The following is a 27,800-nucleotide window of genomic DNA, read 5'->3' as shown; positions in this document are numbered from 1 at the left end:
ATTGTTCTTATAGTCTCCAACTAAGATTGAAGACTCATTGGTCTGGACACCATATATACACATATACAAGAGACAGTTCTTGCCCTGAAGAACTTAGTCATAAGGGTAAGGAGAAGGAAATATTTTATCTTCATTTTATGGAGGTGGTAAGTGACTTGCCCAGAGTTACATAGGAAGTCCAGGTCTCAGATCCTTCTCCTTAGGCGCAGGAACATACTTCCTCAATAACTGTTGAAATCAATGGAGCCGTGATGATTTGCACTTGAAGATCTGGCCCATCTGGGAAGGGCTCAGATGCTAAGGTGATTGGGAAGCTATGTACATATCTAGACACAGTATGACTAAAAAGCTGGCTGATGTACAGGGAGTGTACAAATACTTGCATGGTGTAGGGGAGGGGGATTGTGTAATGTTGCAAAGACGGTTGTCACTAAGTGTAATGAGAAAAGGAAAATTGTAGGTTGAATGTAAAGGAAAAAATCCCTGTTATTTAGATCTATTAGTCTGGAGGATAATTCTTCTAAGGGAAGCAATGGGAACACCACTGCTTGAAAGTAGTCTTGGACAAATTGGTACCATAGGAACCAATCCTGTGCTGGCAGGAAGATAAATGGAAGACTTGATACCTTTTGACTTTTATGATTTGATACAACTGTGCTGCTCTCCTCTGTGGGCTCCATTCCAGGGGACTTTCTCAAATCTCTCTCTCTCTCTTTCTTTCTTTCTTTTTTTTTTTTTTTTTAAATTGATGCCTGATTTTTCATCAGCCTGCATCTTGTGCAGACACAGCAGTGCAAGTTGGGTGCAAAACACAACCAAATTAAAATGGTAGCATTTTCTACTCAACTTGCATTGGTGCGGATGACTACTTGAGGTGCAGGGCAATGGGGAGTCAGGCCCTTATCTGGTGGTCTCTGAAATAACATGAGGCAGAATATTTAAATTTCAGATTTTGGATCTGCAGCTGAAAACTGAGGTGGGGTTGGGAGATATGTTCAGTTAATTTCCTTATGGGGAAGTGATTTTACATTTACATATTCAGGTACTGGTTTCAGAGTGTAGGAAGGACTAAGGGGCAGAAGTAAATAGAGGGGAATGCAGTCAAGGTGAGTTGGAGAGGCATTATGCAGCTGGGGTTGGACCTGCATGTATTTTACAAGGGATAACTCTCTATATTTGTAAGCTGCATTTAATTATGAAGATACTTTTCACTGAAACCCATAGAAAGTCATGGTCCTAGGCCAGATTATAAGTGATGTGCTATTTACTTGTGGTAGTGCCGAGGGGTCCCACTGGGCTAGGTGCTGTACATACACTTAACAGCCTGCTCCAAATAGCTTGAAATTCAAGCATAATATGATGGATGAAGTGAATACAACACACAGATGGTACCAACAACAAACCATGGGAACAATGAGATGTGTGCACTTCCCATAATAAACTCCAGTTGTAGCAAAACATCTGCCAAGCCATCCTAGGTATCTCAGTAGAGCTGAGTTTTGGGAGGATAGAGCAGTGGCTTTGCAGAACTGCCCCATTATTAGATTTGGGCTGGGTAATGTGCATTCACTTTGCCCACTGTCCTTCTCTTAACAGCTGCCAGGAGGTGAAGGCTGCCCAGGGCCAGCTACCATTGTAGGTAGGGGAACTTAGGGAGGTGGAACGGAATGACCCATGCTTGACACCAATCTCAATGCCTCATCTCCTAAAAAAGCACAAGAGGCATTTTAAGCATGAGTGTCTAGCTGATGGCAAAGTATGTATCCTCTGCTGGGGAAGGGAATTATAGAATACAAGCAAGCCCATTGGGAAGAATGGAAGGGTCCAGGGAGTTTGTAATGAAATTGGTTTGAATTTAGGCTAGGCAGGCAGTGCCTAAGAGGCCTTGCTATCTCGTAGATATCAGTGGCCTATGTGAAAATCACGGGTGGCTGAGTTGCTTCCAAAAAAGAAATGTTCCTAGCACAATCAAATCCATTTGGGAGGAGGGGGTCAGGCTGTGAGCAAGTCCTATAGACCAATGCTTCTCAAAGCCGGTCCACTGCTTGTTCAGGGAAAGCCCCTAGCGGTCTGGGCCGGTTTGTTTACCTGCCGCGTCCACAGGTTCAGCTGATCGTGGCTCCTACTGGCTGCGGTTCACTGTCCCAGGCCAGTGGGGGCTGCAGGAAGCGGCGCAGGCCGAGGGATGTGCTGGCCGCCCTTCCTGCAGCCTCCATTGGCTTGGAGCAGTGAATCGAGGCCACTGGGAGCTGCAATCGGCCGAACCTGCAGAAGCGGCAGGTAAACAAACCAGACCGGACCGCCAGGGACTTTCCCTGAACAAACGGCAGCCCGACTTTGAGAAGCACTGCACTAAAGCCCATTGTGCAAAGGAAAACAATTGCATTAAGCAAGACAGCCAAGTTAGTTTTTGTTCCTATTACGTTTGCGACGAGGGAGTCAAAAGCTGGTGTTGCTGAGTATGGTGGGAGGCAGGGTGGGTTTGGAATTGTAACAGAGGTTTTAAGAACATATGAAGGCTCATATCTGGCCTCTCACTTTTTACTTGACTTGATTTTTCCAGCCTCAAGCATATTAGAATCATGAGATTGGCTTAACTTCATGAGATTTTCAAAATTAATACACACGGGGTTCTTTATTTGCCTTCTGTTTTTTGAGCCTTCACATTTCACATTTTCAAGCTTTTTTCCACAACCAGAGGGCTAGAAACTAACTTTTTTTAGATGAAAACTGAGATTCTCATGTAATCACAGGACTTCATAAGCTGGCGCTTTAAGGTATACACCAAATAACACACGAGCTGGCAACTTCAGTCATACAAATAAAATTATGTTTTGAGGTAAAAATCAGGAGCTGCCAGACAATCAGATGTTGTAATTTACTCAGGAAATGTTACCTCCAGCTGTAACTAGTTGGTAGAATCAGTGATCAGAGAACCCATAATTGGTTGTACACATTCTAGTTTGGCTTGTTTCTGTAAGTGACAACACTATCAAAGTAGGAAACTGAGTTAAATATTAGACTATCAACATTGCGTGGCTGTGCAGGCAGCATGTGTGAGAGGAGGGTGTGGGGTGTTAAGGATTTCCCATCCCCTCCTGGCCTAGCTACCTGCATCCAACTGCTGGGGGAGCACATGGACTGTGTGGCATATGCTCCTGCCAGGGAGGGGTGAGAACTACCTGGAGCCATGTCTCACCAGCCAGGATTATTCCACCCTGAAAAGGGCTTTATCTGAGTATACCATTCCCCTTCTTCTCCACCCCCCTCTATCTCCCACCCCTAGGACATGCACTTTCCCTGGTAGAAACCTCTGAGGGGGCATTGTGAAAAAGGACCTTGCTCAGGGTTGGACACAAAATGCTCCAGCCTGCCCTTTATGAATAAGTACGTTCCACCATCTTGATGACCTCATTGGACTTGAGGGAATCTTGCCAGGATGAAGTTATTCCAGGTACATCTTCAAAGCCGAGGACTGCGCAGGCTGTCTGTGACTGACTTCATGCTGGAATAGCTGAATCATAATGATTCGGCTGTAGAGCAATCATTGATTTCAAGGAACATGAAAGTCATTCTTTATTCAGAGGTCCCTGGCATTAAATATCTACTGTAAAAAAAAAAACAAAAACAAAAAAAAACCTCTGTGTGCACGCATCTTTGGGTAACGAGGTCTCTGTCTTTACCTGGGCAATCCGTTGTCTTTAAATGTACAAACCATAGTGTGCACGACTTTCATATGGAAATCTGTGTCCGACATCAAGTGACAATTTTGTCTTTCCTCCTGAAACTGTATGCCCCTTCAGTATTCAGGTTTCCACTCTTAAGTACCAAGCAGTGTCTATGCTCTTGTATTCCAGCCTGCAGTGCTGCAGTGCTGTTGCATCAGTGCAAGGTTTCTAGAATTCCTTTGTCCTCTTCTTCCCAAGTGTGAAAAGCTGGAATCAGTGACATCCTCCCCTTATCTTAGAATTGCAACACATTCTTATTGCTCAATCTCAAGCAAAGGATTGACAAAAGGTCTAAAACTTAAGGGGTTTTCCAGGAGTGCTGGATCCAGACAAAATAATTTTCTAGCTACCCCTTTTATTTGTTTGCTTTTAAATTTGCTTGCACTTAATACCTTATAGGCACTCTCTTTGTGGGGACAGTGCTAAAACTACTGAATACAGAATTGTATCTCAAGGCAAATCCATCTGACGAACTTCACCAATGCCCTTGTGGTATATTTTTTTTCTTTCACAAATTAAATTTAATAGTCACCCTAAACACTTTTCAAAAAAACACATTGGTGCTGATTTTTGTTTTTTCCACAACTCATTTGGCTTTGCACAGGGGAACTTGATTAGACCCTGATCCAGCAAGCTGCTATGAGCAGGTCTGCTGGGGCTCCTTGTGGGTGCAAAGGGTTTGCTGCCCACCATAGCAGCTTGAGGGTTAGGAGGCCCTAGTCAGTTGTGCTTCTGTACTTAATCTGCTTCTCTTTTCTTGTTCTCGTGCACTGGCAAAAAGCTGCAAGGTTTGGGCTGAAAATGGTGCAGTGGGGGTGTTTTTGTCTAAACAGCTGCATGTTTTTTTAAAATGACTATTATATTTTGTAAAGCCCTTTTTTTTTTAAAAGTGAAAAACTTAATTTGGGGGGTATTCTTGACAGTATTTTCCCCCAAAGCCCATTAATTGAGTGTGTGTAATTAAAGGGTTAATAAGATTTGATCTTGCACAGCAGAGGTGTGGAGTGTTGCAAAAATAAATACACAATAAGAAGTAATGAGCAAGTTGAGTGTAGGAGAACTCAATCCTGTGTTAATGAGCATTGCTGCGTACTCCCTAAGGGCCTAATCCAAGGCCCACTGAAATCAATAGGGAAACTTTTCATTAATTTCAGTGGTATCAAATTGGGCCAAGCTTTCCAAAGAGCTGAGCACCCAACGTGCACCCAACAAGCTGAGCTTTTGAAAAACTGGCCCCAATTTCCTCCTGCTTAGACTCATGAGTGAAGATATATAAGGATGCACATAGCTAAGTGCCTTGTTAGCATGATGAGGAACATGCTTAAACCCATCTGTCTTTAGACCTGTCCACTTTCCCACTACCATTTTTTGCCCCTTGTGAATGAGGAGTCTGACATGCTGCAGACTGAGAGAGAGTGCCTGACCTGATTTGCTCCTACTTGTAGCTTTCACTTGCATGGGAGTGCATCAGCCTTGTACATCCTGCTGTGCAAGGGCTTTCAGGATCAAGGCCAAAATGAATCATCATTGGTTCCCCATGAAATGTACTTGTCCATCTCTAGTGCAGTGACTTACTATTTGTTTTGTCTATGCTGTTTTATCCCATGCAGAGTTGACCTGTCGTGGGTGCAACATAACTAAAGAAGCTGCTGCAGGATGAAAAGATGGCAGCGCAGCTGCTTGCACCACCAGGCCCTGATAGTTTTAAACCTTTCACCCCAGAATCTCTGGCTAACATTGAAAAGCGTATTGCAGAGGAAAAGAAGAAGAAGCGTCCAAAGCAAGACAGCAGCCATCGGGATGACGATGACGACAGCAAACCAAAACCAAACAGTGACCTGGAGGCAGGGAAAAATTTGCCTTTCATCTATGGGGACATCCCGAAAGGTCTGGTTGCTGTACCACTGGAGGACTTTGACCCTTATTATTTGACCCAGAAAGTGAGTCTGCAGGAGAGATGTTACTAAAATCACCTTTTTCTTAGGGAATTGCAGGTTTGGATGATGGGAGCCATCTTGTGTTCCCAACAGTGCTGGGTAATGGGGGTGAGGGGGAATGGAATGTTTATGCCAGGCTTGTGGTTTTTTTAAACTTATTGTTTTGTCTTTGTGTTTAACCAACATTGCTTTTGTCCTTCATGAAGCTTCAGAACAGTTATCCATCTTATCAAAGAGAAGGTTAAGAGGTGACTTGATCACAGTCTGTAAGTACCTATATGGGGAGGTTTCTGACAGAGGGCTCTTTAATCTAGCAGACAAAGCAGAATGAGATCCAATGAAGTAGATGAATTCAGGCTGTAAATAAAGTGCAGCTTTTTAACAGTGAGGATAATTAACCATTGGAACAAATTATCTAGGGATCTGGTGGACTTTCCATCACTTCAAGTCTTTAAATCAAGATTGATGTTTTCTCTAAAATATACGCTTTAGATCAGTTACATGACATAGGCTTGATGCACGAATTACTAGATGAAACTCTGTGGCCTGTGTTATGCAGGAAGTCAGACTAGCTGGTCCTAATTGTCCTTTCTGCCCTTTAAAATCTATGGATATAATATTTGGTGAGTGGTCTGCTTCTCAGGTGGCTCTGAAAACTCACACTTGGGATGATGTTGGTACCTTACAGATTTCAAAGCAATGTGAGTTGTTGTTGTTGCAGTTAATCCAGTGGCAGCTGCTACCCTAACACAGGACAGTAGAATTCATGCAGAAAGCTCTGTTGTCTCGATTAAAGATGGGTCTGCAAATGGTGGTGGAAGAGACTTTTTTTTCCCTTGGGGCTAGGTTTAGTTATTTCTATGGGATATAGTCAACTTTTGATCTGAATGGAATGATGGGGCAGAATTGACACCCAAGAAGAAGAGGAGGAGGAATTCTTTAGGTTGATTTAAAAAAAAAAAAAAAGAAAAGAGTCATAGGAATGAAAGTAAGAATGGGAAAAATGAGGGTTATAAATCAGGAGGTGCTTCCTGATGGTGAACTCTGTTAGGACATGGAATAGTCTCCAAAGGGAAGTGGTTGATAACTGGGCAGTACATTAGTAACTGTAGAGCAGAACATAGGTGCTGGCCGTAGGAATGCTGCCACTCCCCCTGGCTTGATGTGGTTTGCATCATATGCAGGGTTTACAGTTTGGTTTAGTGGCTTTCAGCACCCCCATTATATAAATTATTCCAGCATCCCTGCAGCAGTGAACTATCCTGTTCAGTGAAGGGGAGCATTGGCTTGCATGGGGGACTAGATAATTATAATACCAAACATCTTTTTTAGCTCTGACTTCTGAGACTTTCTTACATGGAGGTCAGAGCTTGGATAAACTGGGGGAATCTACAGGAAAGATGCAGGTTGGGATTCTGGTTTCACTTGGGAAGATGGAAATTTGACTGTTTATCACAACTGCTAGAGATAAATATTGGTCAGTGATTTTACATGAGTTTGGGGTGATCAACTGACTGTCATGTAAAATCAATAACTTATTATGAGCTACTTAATAAATATTTTATAGCTTTTGTCTTAGTGTCAGATCTTTCTTACCTGACTCATGTGAGTGGTCCTGTAAACATTAGCACACTGCTCACATGAGAACGGTCAACTGGATTTGGCCCTTAAAAATTTGATACAGCTCATAATTTGTCTTGAATCTGCAAGAGCAAGTTTAATGCTTGCTTCTGTGCCTCAGTTGCTAATAACAATACAAGCAGTAGTGCAGAGCAGAATATGGTACTGGGAATATCTAGGTCCTCTCCACTCTAGTGCTTGCATCAGTGCTAGTACTGATGTAGCTGCAGTGGTTCTGAGAGCCAGGCACTAAGTTTGTAAGTGTAGATGCAGCCCTTACAAAGTCTTCCTGAGAGTTCTGCTCCAGCCAGGTAAGTAAGATGTTCATAATCCATGGGAAATATACACAGTGTAACCTCATTTTGTGGTGTGGGAAAAATCCTTAAAATACATAATCCAGGTTTTCCTCCCAAGAGGTGGAGTGAAGAGAGGCTTCTGTCAAATAGGTTTGGTATGAAGATATGGAAGCATGGATTTGTAGGGGCTCTGTTAGTTATACCCTGGGCCTAGTGCAGTCATTTAATCTGGGAAAAGTAGGTAAAAATGCTACTAAAAACCTGAAGAATGGGAGCATTTTGTATCAACTTTTCACTGGCATGAATGATTGCACAGTGTGCAGGCCAACAGAGAACTGATTCTAGGTCTTCAAGTGAGATAGAGGTGGGAAAGAGATGCATTGGAATTGTGGAGTAGTGAGTGAAAGTGTGATGTGGACTTCCACCCTTCAGAGCTTTGGGAAAAACCTTGCAAGCTGTCCAAGTACTTCCCCAGAGGAAGGAATTGCAGATGATCACCACAAAGAAAACATGTTTTAATAATCTTTTAAGGTGAGAAATATTAATTCTTTTAAATGAAAAGGCAGCATTGAAATAACTTTTTGTCTGGAAGTAAATCTGGAGATGTTCTGTCATATCCCCAAAAAGGAGCTGGGATTTCTGTGCATAGCCACATGCAAAGTTTCTGCAAACTCAGCATACATGCTGTGCAGAAAATGTGAACTCTTTGCAATGGGAACAGCTGCCGATGTTGGAGGGGAAGGTTCTAGATATCAGTGACAAGCTTTTACAGGCCATCTGACCTCATACTTATTGCTCTGTACAAAGAACCACTCTCTCTTTCCATAAATACTAGAACAGCCTATTTTTTGGCTCTTCTGGTTTGCATCCACTTCAGCATATATAAGATTTAGACATGTATCGTTTCTTCAAATAGCCAAAGACTCTAGAGTGTCCCACAGACAGTTTTTTAAAGTCCATTTTAAAAAAAGCCCTCTCAATCATCAGAAATTGCAGATCTGTTTGAACAGTGGGAAATTTGACCAGATTACATTCCCCCCCACTCCCCAGCCTTTGCCAAACAGTTCTGGAACATGGATTTTTTCTTTTCATTCTAGGTACACAGCATACATAGGCACCACAGTGGATGGTTGCTTTTCCCTTGTGTTAGGAACAGCTGTAGCTAGTGGTAATCTTGATTACTGTCAGCATTCAACTGAGAATCTTAACTTCTCATTAACCAGTTGGCTAATAGTTATAGGCAAGGCACTGGGAGTCAGAGCTCCTAGGTTCTATTTCTAGATCTGTCAGTAGCATTCCTTGGCCAAATCACTTCATCTTTCTGTGCCCCAGATTTTCCACTGTAAAATAGGAATGATCATTCTTACTAGAACTGGGTGAATTATTTACTCACAAGAACAATTTATTGGACCAATTAGTCCCTTTTTCCCACTCATGCAATAACCAGTGAAGATTTTGTCTGAACAAATTGCAGTTTCTGGGACTCTCCATAAACTGAGAACTGTGAGTTGTGTGAGATTGGCCACTGTGGAGGAATATGAAGTTCTTCTTCGAGTGATTGCTCATATCCATTCCAGTTAGGTGTGCGCGCCGCGCGTGCACATTCGTCGGAAAACTTTTACCCTAGCAACTCAGTGGGCCGGCAGGTCGCCCCCTAGAGTGGCGCCACCATGGCGCTCCATATATACTCCTGCCGGCCCACCCGCTCCTCAGTTCCTTCTTACCGCCCGTGTCGGTCGTTGGAACAGTGGAGCGCGGCTTAGCTGACCTCCACTTCCCTAGCTACTCGTTTTCTCGTATATAATTATGCAGTTATAACACTTTTATATATATATTTGTATGGTTATACGTGTTTCTTTGCTAACATGGTTAGTTTAGTTAGCGGGGTTCAGGAAGTAGCCCCTTCCATGAGCCCAGTGCCGGAGCCATGAATGGCTCACCGGGTTTTCAAAAGGGGCCCGGCTTGCCAGAAGCCGCGGCCGAAGAGAGATCTACATGACTCCTGTTTGAAGTGCCTCAGGGAATCACACTTGACAGATAAGTGCCCCATTTGCAAGGCTTTTAAGCCGAGAACAAAAAGGTGCGGGACTTTCACTTGCCCCTCCACCTTGGGCGCGGAGCGATGTTCAAGCGGCGGGCAGAAGCGCCTCCTCGGCACCGGACCCCGCCGGTACCACCAAGGCCTTTCGGCACCGACCGTCGCCGGCACCGATGTCGACTCGGCACCGCTCCCTTCTTCCGAGGTCGAGAGAGTCTACGATTCCTGCTGGTGCCTGGCGGCTCCCCGGCACGCGCCGTGGTTGAGCCCCCTGCTCCCGCTACTTCCGTGCCACCTGCATCGCAGCCAGAGAGCTCGCCTCAGTTGCGTTATCCGGCCTGCAGAGGCACCGATGACTTCGGCTCCGTCGATTCCAGTCCCCCAGGACCAGGGAATCCGGTGCCTGGCAGCTCCCCGGCTCGCGCCGTGGTAGAGCTTACTGCTCCTGCTGCTTCTGTGCCAGCTGCACCACAGCTAGACAGCTCGTCTAAGATGGCTCGCCCGGCACCGACGACGTCGGCACCGTCGATCCCGGTCCCACGAGGGCCGTAGAATCCGGTGCCTGACGGCTCCCCGGCACGCGCCGTGGTTGAGCGTATTGCTCCTGCTGCTTCCGTGCCAGCGGCACCGCAGCCAGAGAGCTCGTCTAGTCGGATCGCCCGGCGCTGACACCTACTACGGCACCGATGACGTCGTCACCGTCGATCCCGGTCCCATAAGGGCCGTAGAATCCGGTGCCTGACGGCTCCCCGGCACACGCTGTGGTTGAGCGTATTGCTCCTGCTGCTTCCGTGCCAGCGGCACCGCAGCCAGAGAGCTCGTCTAGTCGGATCGCCCGGCGCTGACGCCTGCTACGGCACCGATGACGTCGTCACCGTCGATCCCGGTCCCACAAGGGCCGTGGAATCCGGTGCCTGACGGCTCCCCGGCACGCGCCGTGGTTGAGCGTATTGCTCCTGCTGCTTCCGTGCCAGCGGCACCGCAGCCAGAGGGCTCGTCTACGTCGGATCGCCCGGCACCGACACCTGCTGCGGCACCGATGGCGTCGGCACCGTCGATCCCGGTCCCACACGGGCCGTAGAATCCGGTGCCTGACGGCTCCCCGGCACGCGCCGTGGTTGAGCGTATTGCTCCGGCTGCTTCCGTGCCAACGGCACCGCAGCCAGAGGGCTCGTCTACGTCGGATCGCCCGGCACCGACACCTGCTGCGGCACCGATGGCGTCGGCACCGTCGATCCCGGTCCCACAAGGGCCGTAGAATCCGGTGCCTGACGGCTCCCCGGCACGCGCCGTGGTTGAGCGTATTGCTCCGGCTGCTTCCGTGCCAACGGCACCGCAGCCAGAGAGCTCGTCTACGTCGGATCGCCCGGCACCGACACCTGCTGCGGCACCGATGACGTCGGCACCGTCGATCCCGGTCCCGCAAGGGCCGTAGTATCCGGTGCCTGACGGCTCCCCGGCACGCGCCGTGGTCGAGCTAATTTTCCGGCTGCTTCCGTGCCAACGGCACCGTGGCCAGAGGGCTAGTCTAAGTCGGATCGCCCGGCACCGACACCTGCTGCGGCACCGATGACGTCGGCACCGTCGATTCCGGTCCCGCAAGGGCCGTAGAATCCGGTGCCTGACGGCTCCCAGGCACGCGCCGTGGTTGAGCTCCTGTTCCGGCTGCTTCCATCGGCGCCGTCGATTCCAGTCCCACAAGGGCTATCGAATCCGGTGCCCGACGGCTCCCCGGCACGCGCCGTGGTTGAGCGTATTACTCCCGCTGCTTCAGTGCTGACGGCACCCCAGCCAGACGGCTTATATAACTCGGTTCTCCCGGCACCGGCACCTACCGAAGCTCTGATGACCTCGGTACCGTGGATCCCGGCCCCACGAGGGCCGTCGAATCCGGTGCCTGACAGCTCCCCAGTACGCACTGTGGTTGAGCCTGCTGTTCCCTGCGCGCTGGAGATGTTACCAACGGCGAGGGCTCTCAGTGCCATGACGGAGTCAGTGCTGCCTGACCCGGGCACCGCCGGTACGGGTAATACAGTCTCTTCAAGGGACTGTCCCCTGTCAGTACAGCAGAGCGGCACCGTCCATGATCACGGTCCCGCAGACGCTCCAAGTCCTGTCGGCACGCCGGACACCACTGGCAGTTCCGGTACTGTTTTCCTCGGTACTGGTCACACTCACTGCACCGGTCGGTATCCCGTTCGCCGACCCGCTATCGGCACCGTTCCGACATCTGGCACCGGGGCAGGTACCTTGACTCCTGTAGCTCTTCTCCGAGCCTCGAGATCTCGGTCGACCTCCCGACACCGTTCTGGTTGCAGGTCTGGATCTCGTTCCAGGTACCGATACGCCTCCCGATGCCGGTCCCCGGTGCCGAGTTGGGCAAGGTCCGAGTGAGTCAGAGACTCGGCCCGTGCCCTCTTTTAGTACCTCCAGCATCCGTGTCACCCCATATGCGCGGATTTTATGCTCAGGACCACGATCCTGATATCATGGCCAGCGGGCGCCAGCCCCGAAGCAGAAAGAGCCTTGGCGAATGCAAGGTGTACTCTGCAGGGGCCCTGCAGCTCGGGGTAGCAAAGCAACAAGCCTTGCTTAGCTGCGATAATTATAGCACCTGGGTGGAGGAGTTTCTCCCTCGAACCTCCCACCTAGAGTTCGCTGCCGTCTTGGAGGACGGGGGAAAGAATTTACCCTTTGTTGGTAAAGGCATCTTCGCGGCAGAGACAGCCCCAGACTGCGAAGCCTGCTGGACAATAGAGTCCTAATGCGTCTCAGCATGTATACGCCTGCGACCAAACGCAGGCCTTTATGGCCCCAGCCGCCATACTCTATGCCTAGCCAGAGGCAGAACTCTGGAAAACGGCAAGGCCAAGGTGGTCGCAGACAAACGTCAGGCCCCCTAAAAAGCCAAAGTCAAGGTCCCTCGCAATTACCACTGGGACCAAAGACGGACCTTCCAAGGTTCGCCGGAGGGCGGTGTACCAGTCGCAGGACGGGATCCTGATCCCGCTTTCTCCTGGCATGGCCCCAGTTACTTTTAGATCGCTGGGTCCTGAGCACGATGGAGCATAGGTACCACCTTTAAATTGCTCCAGCCCTGTCCCCCTTCAGCGGACGAAAGGGGCTAGGGGTTTTACTCCCGTTATGCCCTAGTCCCCCACTCGACCACAGGTCTCAGACCTCCCTGGTCCTGCATGGACTCAACCGGTTTGGGATAAGGTTGAAGTTCTGCATGGTATCCCTGGGAACCATTATTCCATCCTTGCCTCCGGGGGGCTACTATGCCGCCCTGGATAGGAAGGACGCGTACTTTCGCAATGCCATCTTCCCTCCGCATGGGAGATGCCTCCGCTTTATAGCCAGCGGTGAATACTCCCGGTTTACGGCCATAGTCGCCGCCTACCGTAGCTATGTCGGATATGCGTTTTTCCGTATTGGGACGATTCGCTTATCCGAGGAGACTCTGACACACAAACCACTCAGCCCGTGGGCATCGTCACGGTCTTATTCACAGATCAAGGCCTGATGATTACTTTAGAGCAATCCGCTCTGGTTCCCACGCAGAGGTTGGGCTTCCTAGGGGCTATCTTGGTCTCCTACCTAGCCGGAGCCTGCTTATCGCAACTGCGGTTTTAGGCGATGGCATCAATCATCTGAGGTCTGAAGGCTTTCCCAACGACCTCAGCTCGTTCTTGTCTCAGTCTCCTGGGCCCATGGTTGCCCGCAAGTTTGTAACCAAACGCGCCAAGCTCCGCCTCCGTCCTCTCCAAGTCCGGCCCACCTCGGCGTACCGCTTGCACAGGGAGCCAATGGTCATGGTAGTCACCGTTCCCTCGAACGCCTTAGGCTCCCTAGAGTGGTGGCTAACTCCCTCCTTGGTGTGGACAGGATGCGGTTTCATCCGCCCCAGCCCTCACTGCCCCTGACGGCGGACGCATCATCTCTCTGCTCGAGTGCTCATGGTCACCTCCGAGCTTAAGGCCTTCGGTCTTCTAGGGAGCTGGCATTCCTCATTAATGCCCCAAAAATGAGAGTAGTCCGCCTGGCATGCCAGGGGTTCCAGCGGCAGCTGCGAGGCCGTTGTATCTCGGTGTTTACAGCCAACAATGGCCAGGTGCTTCATAAGCATTCAGGGGGGACATAGTCCTCCCCCCTTTTTTTTTTTGTCAGGAGGCCATCCATTTCCGGGTCTTTTGCATGGCCCACTCGATGGAGCTGGCGACGTCCTTTCTCCCAGGCGTTCGGAACGTCTTATCTCTTTGACTCAGCAGGTCTTTCCTGTCTTACGAGTCATCACTCTGCCCCATGTGAGGCGTCCCGCTTTCCGGAAGTGGAAATGGTTCCTCACACAGACCTGTTCGCTCACCGCGAGTGCAGGAAATGCCAGGTGTTCTGCTCCTTCCAAGGTCTCTCCTCGGAATCGATCTTGGACGCATTCCTGATGCCGTGGAACGGCCAACTGCATTATGCCTTCCCGCTGTTCCCACTGGTTCGTTACGCACTGACATACCACGTTGCTCGGCCTGTCAGCCCAGACCTCATCACTCAGGGCAATGACAGGCTTCGTCACTTGGACCTGCAGCCTCTTCGCCTCACGTACCTGAGTCGGGGTGACAGGCAGCCTTCCGCCTGGTCAACGTACCAAGCCAGGTGGAAGCGTTTCCTTTACAGCTGCAGTACGCTCGATCTTGCTCCTGCTGAGGTCTCGATCCCCTCTATTTGGCCTGCCTCTGGCCTTCAGCGGCAGGACCTGGCGGTATCAGCGCTGAGCATACTCTCAGCAGCCATCCCTACCTTCCAGCAGGCTAAGATGGACGTTCAGTGTCCCACTATGGGTTCGAGGTCCCTCAAGGGCTTGGAGCGCTTGCACCCTCGGGTGCGCCGCCCAGCCCCGCCCTGGGGCCTCAACCTAGTCTTGGCCAGACGGGTCTCTGAGATCAGAGCTCTTACGAAGGTTCCACAAAGACAAGGTGCAGTTATGACCGCACCCGGCTTTCCTCCCTAAGGTGTTTTGGCCTTTCATGTTACCCACAGCTCAACGCAATGGGCATAACCGTTGCACTCCTTGGACATCTGTGGAGTGCTCGCATTATGTTGTGCTGACAGAATCATTTCCTAAGGTGCCCCAGCTCTGCCCCGGTAGCGGGCCAAAGGGAGGGCTTGCTTGTTTTCCTCTCAGAGGATCTCATCTTGGGTGATGGCGGACATCCCCACTTGTTATGATTTGGCTCATATTTCCCCAAGCCACATCACCGTGCATTCTACCAGGGCTCAGGCTTCATCTGCCGCCTTGCTGGCTCGTGTTTCTACCCACGAGACCTGTCGCGAAGCTCCATTGGTCCTCGGTCCTTACCTTTGCTTCGCAGTATGCCTGGTTCAAGAGAGGCTGTAGCCTCTGGCTCGGCAGTTTTATTCTGCCACATTTCACTCCGACCCCACCGCCTTTGTAAGGCTTGGGATTCACCTAACTAGAATGGATATGAGCAATCACTCGAAGAAGAAAAGACGGTTACTCACCTTTGTAACTGTTGTTCTTCGAGATGTGTTGCTCATATCCATTCCGCACCCGCCCTCCTTCCCCACTGTCGGAGTAGCCGGCAAGAAGGAACTGAGGAGCGGGTGGGCCGGCAGGAGTATATATGGAGCGCCATGGTGGCGCCACTCTAGGGGGCGACCTGCCGGCCCACTGAGTTGCTAGGGTAAAAGTTTTCCGACGAATGTGCACGCGCGGCGCGCACACCTAACTGGAATGGATATGAGCAACACATCTCGAAGAACAACAGTTACAAAGGTGAGTAACCGTCTTTTTCCATTTTCTGAGTGGATGTTTTAAACAATACTTTTGTTTGTGTGTGCATACAGGGATGCAGGCAGGTAACATCATATTTCCAGACTGTCACAAGGATGAACACAAACTAATTTTAAGAGAAAACAAGTTTAAAAAGGGCAGTAGTATGATCAATCTGAATGTTTAATCAGAATTTGCAAATGCGTTTTCCCATTGCTTGGCCAACTTTATCACTTCCACCCACAGGGATGGGAGTGAGAATCTTTTTGTGAAGAATTTGAAGATCATTGGAAGAGAGATGCTATAATAATGCACATGGTTATCTCTATCATGAGAGGAGGCACCAGGTCATTTAAATTGCATTGTCCCTGGTGCCCTTTCTTCTCCATCCTCCACTGGGTTTTAGTCACAAGAGGGGAAATATTCCTTACCTAAAACTGTCTTGAAAATACCCTTTACTTTCCCTTTCCCATCCATGCTCTTGAGACACCAAACTCTGCCTCTATATCAAACGATGTCAACAGCTGAAATGAATGAGGAGAAACTGAAAGCTTCCCCACATGACAGTATGTCTCATGTATGTATCATTGTAGTCATGTTGGTCCCAGGATATTAGAGAGACAAGGTGGATATTGCCTTTAGAATGGAGCAGAATGTGGACAACATGGAACACCCCCAGAAGCACTGCAGGGGAGGAGGCAGAAAATCAGAAAAGGGAGACAGAAAGATTGTAAAGGAAAAAATGGTCTACCTGCTATGGATAGGCCCACTTTGTGTCTTCTGAGCTTCTCTGGGTGGCCTTACCTAATACATAGCTTGGGTTTCCCTTTAAGCTAGAAAAATGCCACCTGAGGGGAGGGTGTGTGGGAAAACATGGCTTAAAATTATATGAGGGGTGAGCAGGACCGGCGCTAGGGGTTTGAGTGCCCTAGGCGGATGGCAATTTCCACCCCGCATGCTGGTCCCGCGGCTCTGGTGGAGCTGCCGCAGTGGTGCCTGCGGGTGGTCCACCGGGCCGTGGGAGCAGCTGACTGTCCGCAGGCACGACTGCAGCAGCTCGACCGGAGCCGCCTGCTGCCCCCTCCAGCAAAACGGCGCCCACCATTTATTCTGGCGCCCTAGGCGATTGCCTAGGCTGCCTAAATGGTAGCACCGGCCCTGGGGGTGAGATTTTGTGAACTCCGTTGCTTTTCAAGTTCCCAGTTCAGCAAGGTACTTCAGTACAGGGCTAAGTAACTGAGTCATAAGCACCAACTTTGTGCATGCTCCAGGGCTGGTGCACCCACAGAAAAAAAATTATTGGGTGCTTAGCACCCATTGGCAGCCAGTCCACCTCCCCCTCCTGCCCAGTGCCACCCACCGGTGGCCCTGCCAATCAACTCCTCACCATTCCTTCCAGAGCCTCCTGCCTGCCACGATCAGCTTCCTTGAGAAGAGGCAAGGCTGGGGGTAGAGCGGGGACAGAAAGAGGTGGGGCGGGGGTGGGGGCTTGGGAAAACAGGTTGGATGGGGGCAGGGCCTGGGGCAGAGTGGCGGGTTGAACACCCCCGGGGCCCAGAGGAAGCCGACTTGTGAACTGAGTAGTCCCACTGAAGTCAGTGGGTGAAGTCCTGGCCCTGTTCAAGTCTACTCAGAGGGTTAACGTTAAGCACGTGCTGAAGTATCTTGCTGAAAAGGGGCCTAAGTTGCAAAACCTCAGAGTCTGAGTTGAGCCCAGGTCTAAGACCTTTCAGTGAATAATGGGATAATGGAAATGAGTTCAGATTCTGGAAAACTTATCCTGTTAACAGGGTTTGTGAGTCTCTCTCTCTCTTTTTTTTTTTTTAATTTGCCCCTCTCACATGCCCCTTCTCCAGTGCAAACTTTGGAGGCATTTAGCTATCACTTGAATGAATGGTTGGTTATGTTTTATTTATGCAATCTGTGTCCATCAAGTTTGGCTGGAGAGTTCTTATCAGATGATGGCTCTTTTGGAGGCCATGATGTCCTCTGTATTCGCACATTCCACAGGTGGTTTTTAAAAACTGAGCATGATGATCATGGCTTAGCTCTAAGGGACTGTGGACCTTGTAGGTCACTGACTGAGAATGAAGAAAAGAAATACAGATCCTGGTAATGTCTTTTCTATTTTTAAATACTTTAGTACTATCAGGATGCGGGGACCATATATGAACTTATGTAGATTGATGTCAGCAGGAGTTGTGGGTGCTCAGCAACTGTGAAGCCCAGCCCATGAGTCGGGTGGCAAAACCTAATGTATCAGCTAAGGTCACCTGTGACTTGTAGGTATGTACCTGAGGATCCTGCTAGTGTGCATGGACCACTAAAGTGATTTGCATCTGCATCAATTCACATGCCCTGTTGGAATGAAGCCATCCTGCCCAAAACTCACCATGAGTGAGTGTATGAAACTGGGAGGTAGTGAAGGGATATGTGAGATGATTCAGGGAGGCCTGTCCACCTGCAGCATGTGCTTCAAGGACCCTCCTCCCATGATCTCTTTGAATTCCTAAGTAATATGTCTCATGCTGGTGAAGGCAGAAAAGACTTGAGGTGCTATTGCTGGGCTCTCCATGCCTTGCAGGGGATGCAGTGAAACATTCAGATGGGGAGATGTATGAAGCATAAGGTTTGGGCTGGTCCTCTTGAGTTTCCAAAGAAGCATCCCTTCCCAGAGCTGTTGTGTTTAATGTGTTTCCCTGGGTCTCTCTGTCTGACCCACTTTAATTTGAGAAGCAGAATCCAGATCCTGGACCATTTGTCACTATCTTCTCATAATCACAGCAGAGGGAGGGAGACTGGTGCCCAGTTAACCTAGGCTGATCACTTCTTCCTAGCCTGCTTTGGGAATGGGGCTGATGGGAGATGAGATCATATCTGCAATGTTTGGTGGGTGGGACAAAGGAAGAGTTGATCCATGTTTTAAAGATGTGGGAATTGAGCTCTAGACAGATGAAGTACCATATGCAGGGTTACACAGGGCATCTGTGTCAGAGCAGGGAATTGAACCCAGGTCTCCTGAGCTGCTGTTACTCAGTGTTGCTTTTATTTTCTTAAAATCTCTCTTGAAGCATTTCTTTGAAAAGGAAAATAATTCTAAAAATTCCATGAGTTTCTCCCCCTCATCTCAGCTCCTCCTCCTCCCCAGCTCCCCCCAGCCCTGTGCTCAAAATAAGTTTAGAAGAAGCACAAAATGTGGCAGAAAATTTGTCCTTAACTCTTTCCGTGCTAAGCAACGGGCTACTGAGGAACAAAGGGGCAAATGCTGTGCCTGGAAAACGAGCTGTCTGATATATACAGGAACCACATCATTCAGAGCCAAAAAAGTCTTTAGAAGAACTCTTTGTAGAAATGTAGGGCTGGAAGGGCCTTCAAGAAGCAGGACCAAGTAAACCTAGACCATCCCTGGCAGTTGTTTGTCCAGCCTGTTCTTAAAAACCTCCAGTGATAGGGATTCCACAGCCTCTCTTGGAAGCCTATTCTAGTGCTTAACTATCCTTACAGTTAGAAAGTTTTTCCTAATATCTAACCTAAATCTCCCAGGGTGGTGCCATGTGCAGATTTTATAAGTATACTCTTCACTCCATTATCCAGGTTGTTAATGAAAACATTGAATAGTACCAGACGTAGGACAGACTCTTGCTGAATCTCACTAGATACATCCTCCCAAGCTGATAGCGAGCCATTGATAACTACTGCCTGAGTATAGTCTTTCAACCAATTATGCACTCATCTTATAGTAATTTCATCTGGATCATATTCCCTTAGTTTGCTCATGAGAATGCCATGTGGGACTGTGTCAAAAGCCTCAAAAGACCCTTGCATTTTCTTTTCACTTACTGTATCCTTCCCTAGCCTGTAGGGTGTCAAATTTCCTCTTAGTGCACATTTCTTGATAGACTTTTTTGAATACAGATGTGGGAGAAATACTTACACAGGCTTTGCCACCAGAAGGACAGCCCTTATCAATCACTCTTGGTAAAACTTGACATTAAGGCCAACCACTCTGTTACCCACGGGAATGCAGTTCCATGGGTTCTCCACACTCTTCATTAAACCTTTCTTTTTCCCCTAAATCCTGTCTACCTGTACTTGTCCTGCTTTTGCAGTCCATGCTAGGAGTGCTTAGTTGAGAATCTACATAAGACTAAAGTAATTTAAACCTGCATGTAACTGGAATTATTTTTTACCATTTTATTAATCTTATCTGTGCACTGTAATATAACACCTATCATGGGCTGTACTGCAAATTGCTAAATAAATTATTTTAAAACAATGTTTCCTAACAAAACCTGTTACTATGGTACCATTACTTTTAAATCAGAAATATCCAATTTTTTCCCATATAATATAGTTTCCATCCTAAACATAAAATAATTAAAATGGATGGTTCCTTTTAAACCTCAAAAAATGAACAGCTGAGATTTTTGGGCAGTCAGTTCTTCCATAAGGTACCTCTGTGCACAATGCTTTTCTCCAGATGATTCTTGCCTCTGAGCTTCACCTCTGCAGGTCTTGAGGCAATGAATATTATGGCTTAAAAGGTGTAAAGATGTTTCTTGGAATGGAACCAGAAACAACTTTAAGTACATGCAGCCATTTTGAAATTGATAAGTTCTAAGAAGTCAGCACTATTAAAAAAAAAAAATTCACACTAGTTTTTAAATTACCAAACACATTTTGGCTTTTCTTTTCTTTCACCCTACTCACTGCACCATCTGGAGACTTACCTAAGAGTTCACCAGGGACCCTGTTAGAGCTAGTAAATTACAGTAGGGCACCTGGAATCATAAGTGTAGACTACCCAGTGACCAGGGTTTATTATTATTGATTTATTTATTATTAATTATTTGTATCATTGGTGTACCTGGAGGTCCCATTGTTCTGGGCACTGTGCAGGCACACAATAAAGCAGAGTCCCTGGCTCAGAGGTTTACAATCTAAATAGACAAATGGAAGGAAAAAAGAGGGAATGTGACTTCTCCAAGGTCACAGAGCAGGTCATTCCCCCGGTAGGGATAGAACCAAGATCTCTCAACTTCCAGTCCAGGGCCCTAGTCATCATATCCTCCCTTGCCGATACTGCATTTGATACCTATTGGCTTGGTCCTTTATGTCATTTACTCCACCTCCTGCATCATTTTCTCCACCCCCTGCATCAAGCTGCAAAGGTTATATTAAAGGAGGTGTGGGAAAATTCTTTAAAAAAACTAGAATCTCATATATTTGAGGTTTTTCATTGTGTGTGTGAAAATAGGGTTGGTTTGTTTATTTATGATCAAAAATAGAAATTGCCTGTGCTGGGGTGTCTGCCCCTCATAAGGCCTGTCTAGGTGCAAAGGGCCAAGGGTGATAGTTGGCACCTGGAGGAGGGTCAGGGCTGATGAAGCTAGCTGGGGGAGGCACAAAGAGAGGCAGTTGGTGGTAAGGGGTGGTGTGGGGGTAAGGTTTGCAGTTATTCTCTGGGTTTAGCGAGGGAAAGGAGAAAACCCAGCGCCTGGAGCCTGGCCCTGAGGGAATGGCTTGCCCACAGAAAGATATAGAAGGAGCCTTGTAGAGGCAAAGTTGGAAGCAGCTCAGGGACGTAGCAGCAAAGGTTGAGACAAAGCAGACCTTGGCTACTGGTTGTAGGGTCCCTGGGCTGTGGAACCTAGAGCAGGGTGCAGGCCTGGGTTCACCTACCAGCCACTGGGGCAGTGGAGAAAAAGACTGCTGGGACAGTCATCCAATGGGATTTCGAAACCCTGGAAGGAGATGACTATAGTGACCTGGCTGTAAGGCCAAGACATGAAGAGGGAGCGCCCTGAGTCTCAGAAGAGAGAGAGACAATCAACAGAACAAGTGACTGAAGGAGGGGATGCCAGAGGAGTGGTGAGCTAATCCTCAGGTGAGCCGCAAAGAAGTGTGCCAGCGGTGAGTAGTGAAACCCATAATATTGCCCCCCCCCATACCTTTGTGGCTTTTTTCCATTTTTCAATCCAGGTTTTGTAGTTGAGGGGTTCACAAAAGAAATACAAGAGCAAAAACGAAACTAAGAAACTCACTCGCCTCCTGCTAAAAATACCCGCCCCAGGTTAGCAGATACAAATCAACCCTGGCTGGATCAGTCCTATTCGAAAGAAAATTGTACATTTACACTCAAATTACTCCATTGTGTTGGGACGTTATTGATTGGGGGGGGTGGGGGAATCGAGTTACATGGTTACCCAGCAAGAGTTAGAGGAGCATGTGTGTGGTAGGGAGGGCAAGTAGGAAGATCAGGACCACGACCTGGGGACTAAACTACAATCCAGTTTTATTTTTCCCTTTTAACTAGTTTACTGCTCTATGGTCTAATTTAGCCAAAGGAGCTAAAGTATTTTGTTGCACTAGTGAAATGGCGAATTAGAATAATAGAATTATATAATGTTAGGGTTGGAAGAGACCTCAGGAGATATCTAGTCCAATCCCCTGCTCAAGGCAGGACCAACACCAACTAAATCATCCCAGCCAGGGCTTTGTCGATCCGGGTCTTAAAAACCTCTAATGATGGAGATTCTACCACCTCCCTAGGTAGCCCATTCCAGTGCTTCACCAGCCTCCTAGTGAGATAGTGTTTCCTAATATCCAACCTAGACCTGCCCCACTGCAACTTGAGACCAATGCTTCTTGTTTTGTCATCTGCCACCACTGAGAACAGCCGAGCTTCATCCTCTTTGGAACCCCCCTTCAGATAGTTGAAGGCTGCTATCAAATCCCCCATCACTCTTCTCTTCTGCAGACTAAATAAGCCCAGTTCCCCTCAGCCTCTCCTTGTAAATCATGTACCACAGCCCCCAAATCATTTTTGTTGCCCTCCGCTGGAGTCTCTCAACATCCCTTCTGTAGTGGAGGGACAAAAACTGGACATAATACTCCAGGTGTGGCCTCACCAGTGCTGAATGGAAGAGAATAATCACTTCCCTTGATCTGCTGGCAATGCTCCTACTAATGCAGCCCAATATGCCGTTGGCCTTCTTGGCAACAAGGGCACACTGCTGACTCATATCCAGCTTCTCGTCCACTGTAATCCCCAAGTCCTTTTCTGCAGAACTGCTGCTTAGCCAGTTAGTCCCCAGCCTGTAATGGTGCATGAGATTCTTCCTTCTGTGCAGGACTCTGCACTTGTCCTTGTTGAACCTCATCAGATTTCTTCTGGCCCAATCCTCCAATTTGTCTAGGTCACTCTGGATCCTATCCCTACCCTCCAGCATATCTACCTCTCCCCCCAGTTTAGTGTCATCTGCGAACTTGCTGAGGGTGCAGTTCATCCCATCATCCAGATCATTAATAATTCCTTAAGAAAAATTCTTGCTGGGAAACATTATCTGTCTTGGCAGAGGGCTCTTGTGGATTCTGTTGTGTTGGGCTCCATGAGGCTAAGGGCTGGGCCAAAGGGTGGGTTAAATACTGAAGAGTGTGTGTTTAGAGGGTTTTAGGCAGTTTATAGGCCTTGTGCTGGCCATCCGTGGGGGATGAATTTCGTTCTAATGCATGGGTTCTGCTGCATTTGGTCTGTAATATACCATAAGAAAGCTTTTCTGATGCTGTAAGAGGATATGGTGCATTAGAATTTTAACTTTTCAGTGCATATAGACTGTTCCCTTCGTTTCACTTGAGTGGCAGGGGCCAGTGTGTTTTGCTATTGAAGGATCAGTGTTCTAGACTCACCTCTCCAGTTGTACACACGTGAGTCTCACAGAGATGGTTTGTATGTGGTCTGCAGCCCATAGATATATTTTACATTATTTGTGTTGCATTGTCCGCTTTTCAGGTGATGGGTTATCCTAGATTGTTCCCCGTTAGAATGCTGTGTACATGTGAATCATGACTGACAATAAACACTCTTAAGGAAGAGGCCAGAACAAAACCACCACGGACTCCTGAACATCCGAATTCTGCAGCTTAGGCTCCTTGCCAGTGGTTAAAAATGTTCATCTGTTTAACCTGGCTCCAAGGACACTTGACAAGGGACAATAGCTGTACTTTCCTGGGTGCATTGCAAGGTGGTCTGAGGCCAAGGGGCAGGGGCCATGTGGTTCATCTGGGAGAGAAATCTACTTAATCCAAGAATCCTGGGGGGATTGCTGAAGAATCTTAACTTTGCTTTAGGCAGGTTTAAATGAAACAAACAAACTGTCCCTTCTTGTGACAGAGACAGTGTAAACTGGTGCACTGTTACTTTCCTGAGCTGGAAAAACAATCTGGTAAGTGATGCACGCTGCGGGATCGTAGATCCAGATTTGCCTAAGGCTGAGCTTGAGTTAAATTGTACAACCCTGTTTTATGTGGTCCCCACATGTTGCTTGATTAACAATCTCCTGGAAACATTTCCCTCTTCTTTCTTCCCCTAGATTGTACTGTGCTTCCTTCTAGGCTCTAATTTCTAGCTTGTATTTGGCTTGCACCGTTGAGTACAACTCACTGTTGGTACAGTGAACAGCACAGTCTATTAACCAATAATGCTAAACTCAAGCGCCTTTACGTTGTTTTTCTCTCTGTTCTTCATCTGCTGCCACCCAGCTTAATTATGAGACAGAAGGAAATTTAAATAGTTTGGAAATAATTTCCCTCAGTCAGGAGTGTGTGCATCTAAGGTAAATTTAGCATTTAGTATCGGTCACTGTCAGAGATGAAATACTGGATTTAGATGGGTTTTTGGTCTGATTTGATATAGTGATTCCTATGTTAGTCATACTGATCCATTGTAGACCTTACGTTTTCTCTCTCTCACTGGAGTTGTATCCATTCACAAACATCCTTAATGTCCTTTCCTTCAGTCTGTTGTTCATCTGTTTCAGTAATTTTGTCTCCTTTCACTACTGCACCATACTTTCTGGAGTCTGACTTTTTGGGACTCAATCACTCACACTGTGGCCTCAAATGACATTGAAATCAAAATAAATTATGACCCACTTGCTTTTTTTCTCTCCTCCCTCCACTTCCACTTATCTACCAAGGCAATAACATCTTAAAAGAATATTAGGAAGGCTGTGGCATGTGATCCTTTGCTTGGCGAGTCCCTGTGGACTGCTTCTCACTTAATTATACATTTCTGAATGTGTTGTAATCTTGTTCCCAATCAGTGCTTCCAATATCTTCCCCCCACAACTGAGGTCAGACTAGCAGCTTCTCTTTTGAAGTTGGCAAGATCCTCCCTTTCTTCGTTGTTAATTATTGGAGCTTTCTAGTTTTCTGTGTAAATCTTACCCTTATGGCTTTCCTCTGTCCTACTTCCTGCAGGATTTGAGTATACAATTCCCCTAGGCCTGGAGCCTTATCAACTGTGAATAGTCTGAACTGCTGCCTCACCTGCTCCAGGACAATGGGGAACATCTCCAACATCTTGGCAGCTCATAATTGTCACTGCCTACACAGATTCCCAATGTAGATGTGAACAAGTCTGTTTAGACCGGAGAGTTTTTGTTGTATTTGGAGGGAGGGTCTTTCTGCTAGTGTATCAGAGTAAAATTGTTCACATATGCTGGGCCTTACCCAACTCCTGCTGAAGCCAATGATAATCTTGTCGTCAACATATAGAAGTTGGACTGGTTTAACTCTCTTATTTTAGTGGTTGCCACATGTGTGCACACACTCCATTGATGGCTCTCTGGACTTTGAACTCAATGCAATTCATAACTGCAGCGCTTCTGAATCATCTGGAGTTAAAGTAGTTTAGTGGCAGTTTGAATACTTCCTACTTCCAATTTAACTGATCCAGTGCAAGTAATCCTTCTACTGCTGTCTTAAAGTGCACCAGTCACTCCAGAATTGACCTGTCTGTTCACCTTTCTGAGCTTCACCTCTTCAGGGTCATTTGGGCTGGAAGTCACCCACTACCTCATAGCACTGGAGAAGCCCTGAGGACCTATGTGTCAGCCACTTTTATGGTGAGCAGATGCCACTACTCAGACAATACAGAAACTCATTACAAACCCAATAACACATTGAGACATAGTACGTCTGGAATAATGAGCAAAGCATTGGGAGTTAGGAATTCTGAAGTTCTAATCCTGGATCTGCAATGGATTTGTGGTGTAGCTTTGGGAAATAACTTTACATCTCTGTGCATCACCTTTTTTCCCCATCTGTAAAATTGTTAATAATTCTTTTCCTCAAAGAGAAAGAAGGAGTATTTTAATAAGGTGGAGAAAATAAAATATCCCTTCAAAAAAGGCATCCAATGGCCAATGATGCTCCATAGTCTCTCTTCTGTGAGCTTCAGGCCAAACTGTAGCCTTCCATTTGCAGATAACGTGTAGTGGTTTCTTCTAAGGGGATGTTGTCTGGTTAAAGTCTGTGATTGTGTGTGTGTGTGAGAGAGAGAAATCCATATTGCTCCTTAGATTACTCAGACTGAACATTTAAAAAAAAATCTAGGCCAGGGTGGACAAACTTAAGGGCCACATCTGGGAATAGAAATTGTATAGCAGGCCAGGAATGCTCACAAAATTGGGGTTGGGGTGCCGTAGGGGGTGAGGGCATTGGTTGGGGATGCGGACTTCAGGGTGGGGCCAGAAATAGGGAGTTCAGTGTGGGTTCCAGGCTGTGGTGGGGGTTAGGGCTCCGGCTGGGGATGCAGGCTCTGGAGTGGGGCTGGGGATGAGGGGTTTGGGGTGCAGGAGGTTTGAGGAGTTTGGAGGGAGAGAAGGGGATCAGGGCTGGGGCAGTGGGTTGGGGCACGGGGAGAAGCTCAGGGGTGCAGGCTCAAGGTGGTGCTTACCTCAAGCAGCTCCCAGAAGCAGTTGCAATATCCCTGCTATGGCTCCTATGCGGAGCCATGGCCAGGCGGCTTTGCAGTTCCCATTGGCCGCGGTTCCCAGCCAATGGGAGCTGTGGAGGTGGCACTTCGGGTGGGGACAGCATCCAGAGCGGAGCCCAGGCAACCCCTATATATAGGTGTTGTAGTGGGGCCATGCTGCTGCTTCTGGAAGCAGTGTGGAGCGGCCCCCGACCCTGCTCCCCGGCTGGAGTGGCAGAGCAGGACCATGCCACTGCTTCTGGGAGCCATGTGGAATGGCCCTATACCCCGCTCCCCAGCGGGAGCTCGAGGGCCATCTTAAAATGGCTCGTGGGCCGTCGTTTGCCCACCCCGATCTAGGCCCAGATCTACAGCAATAACCAATGAGTACTCAGCACATCTGTGGAGGGAGAAAGCAGGCACTACACTGCTGTGTGGAGACTCAACATGGATCCTGTTGATTCCACTGGCTTTTCTGTAATTGGGCTCATTAAAGGGCCCTCTGAGGGATGGGGCTGTTACATTCAGTGTATCCCATGTTAATGTTACATTGCAGATACCTTTGTAAAGCAACCTTGTCTAGATATGAAGCCGGTAAATAGCAGGCATGAAGGCTTCCTGCAGGTTGGACAGCTCAAACAGTTCAGCCTATTTTTTTTATCGTGGTGGTGGTGGTGGGGAATTGTATGGCTTTTGTGCTGCACGGAGACCTCTGGTGATGGGAATCCTCCATGCACAGAAGAGCAATAGCATGGGCAGTGGCACTAAAAGGTTCTCTCTACTGCGTGGCCAGCATGCGGGAACTTAGGCCCAGCAGAACCACCATCTTCTCATAGCCCTGTTTCCTTGGCTTCTCTGCTGAGGTGTTAACAAGAGGGCCAGTTGGGGTTTATCTGTTTATCATAACTCATTACCACAGGTGATCCCCCCCCTTGTGTTTATTTAATCAGAAATCCCCCCTTATATATATGCTGCTTATTCTGTAAGCCTTTTAGCTGTGGAGTTGGTTCCTTCCTAGCTGATTGTGCAAGAGAGACTTTCTTGAGTGGCCAATAGCTAATTTTGAATTTGAGTAAAACAAGGGTCCCTGAATCCTGACAGTTCTTGCTTGATGCTGGCTGTAATCACATTGCTGCCTTTTAACGTGTCACTCTCGTTCTGTCTGCTGTTGTGATGAAAGGGGCAAGCAATGTAGCTCCTGAATGTTCTCACCCACATTCACTGGACTGATGGGCAGTGCATCTTCCGTAGTTGTAATGAGAGATTTTTTTCCCTTTGCAGGGGAGGGGCATGCTTTATATACTTGGATGTGCCTGGATTGTAATTTTTTATAGCTTCTGTAGTTGTCAAATCAACTGCTGGGCTTTGTTCAAGGGAGCAGAGCTTGGGAAATAAGGTATTCACAACTCTAGGTGGGACGAGGGGGGTCGTGTGTGAGGGGGAGGAGAGGGATCAATCTGACAAGGGAGGCCCTACGCGTGGGGGGACGGGAGTGTGTGTCTGAGGGAGGCCACGTGTACTTTCTGGTGGGGGCATGGGGGGAGGGAAGGATCGGTTTGACTAGGGAGGTGATGCAGGTTCTCTCTCTCTCTCTGGTGGGATGCAGGGTCTGTCTGATGAGGGAGGTCACAAAG

General features: G+C 47.9%; 1 protein-coding gene across 2 annotated transcripts in view; it reads left to right on the top strand.

Moving 5' to 3' along the window:
• Window positions 1–27,800, top strand: part of SCN8A (sodium voltage-gated channel alpha subunit 8) — a 129,974-nt gene that overhangs the window by 18,348 nt on the left and 83,826 nt on the right. For both annotated transcript variants that reach the window (XM_030554892.1, XM_030554893.1), the window contains exon 2: window positions 5,339–5,668. In XM_030554892.1, coding sequence (XP_030410752.1) covers window positions 5,393–5,668 — 276 coding nt within the window. In that variant the 5' untranslated portion in view covers window positions 5,339–5,392. The remainder of the gene's footprint in view (window positions 1–5,338; window positions 5,669–27,800) is intronic.

This window comes from Gopherus evgoodei, chromosome 3 (assembly GCF_007399415.2).
Source record: "Gopherus evgoodei ecotype Sinaloan lineage chromosome 3, rGopEvg1_v1.p, whole genome shotgun sequence".
Taxonomy (NCBI): Eukaryota; Metazoa; Chordata; order Testudines; family Testudinidae; genus Gopherus; species Gopherus evgoodei.
This window is presented reverse-complemented; position numbering and strand designations above follow the sequence as displayed.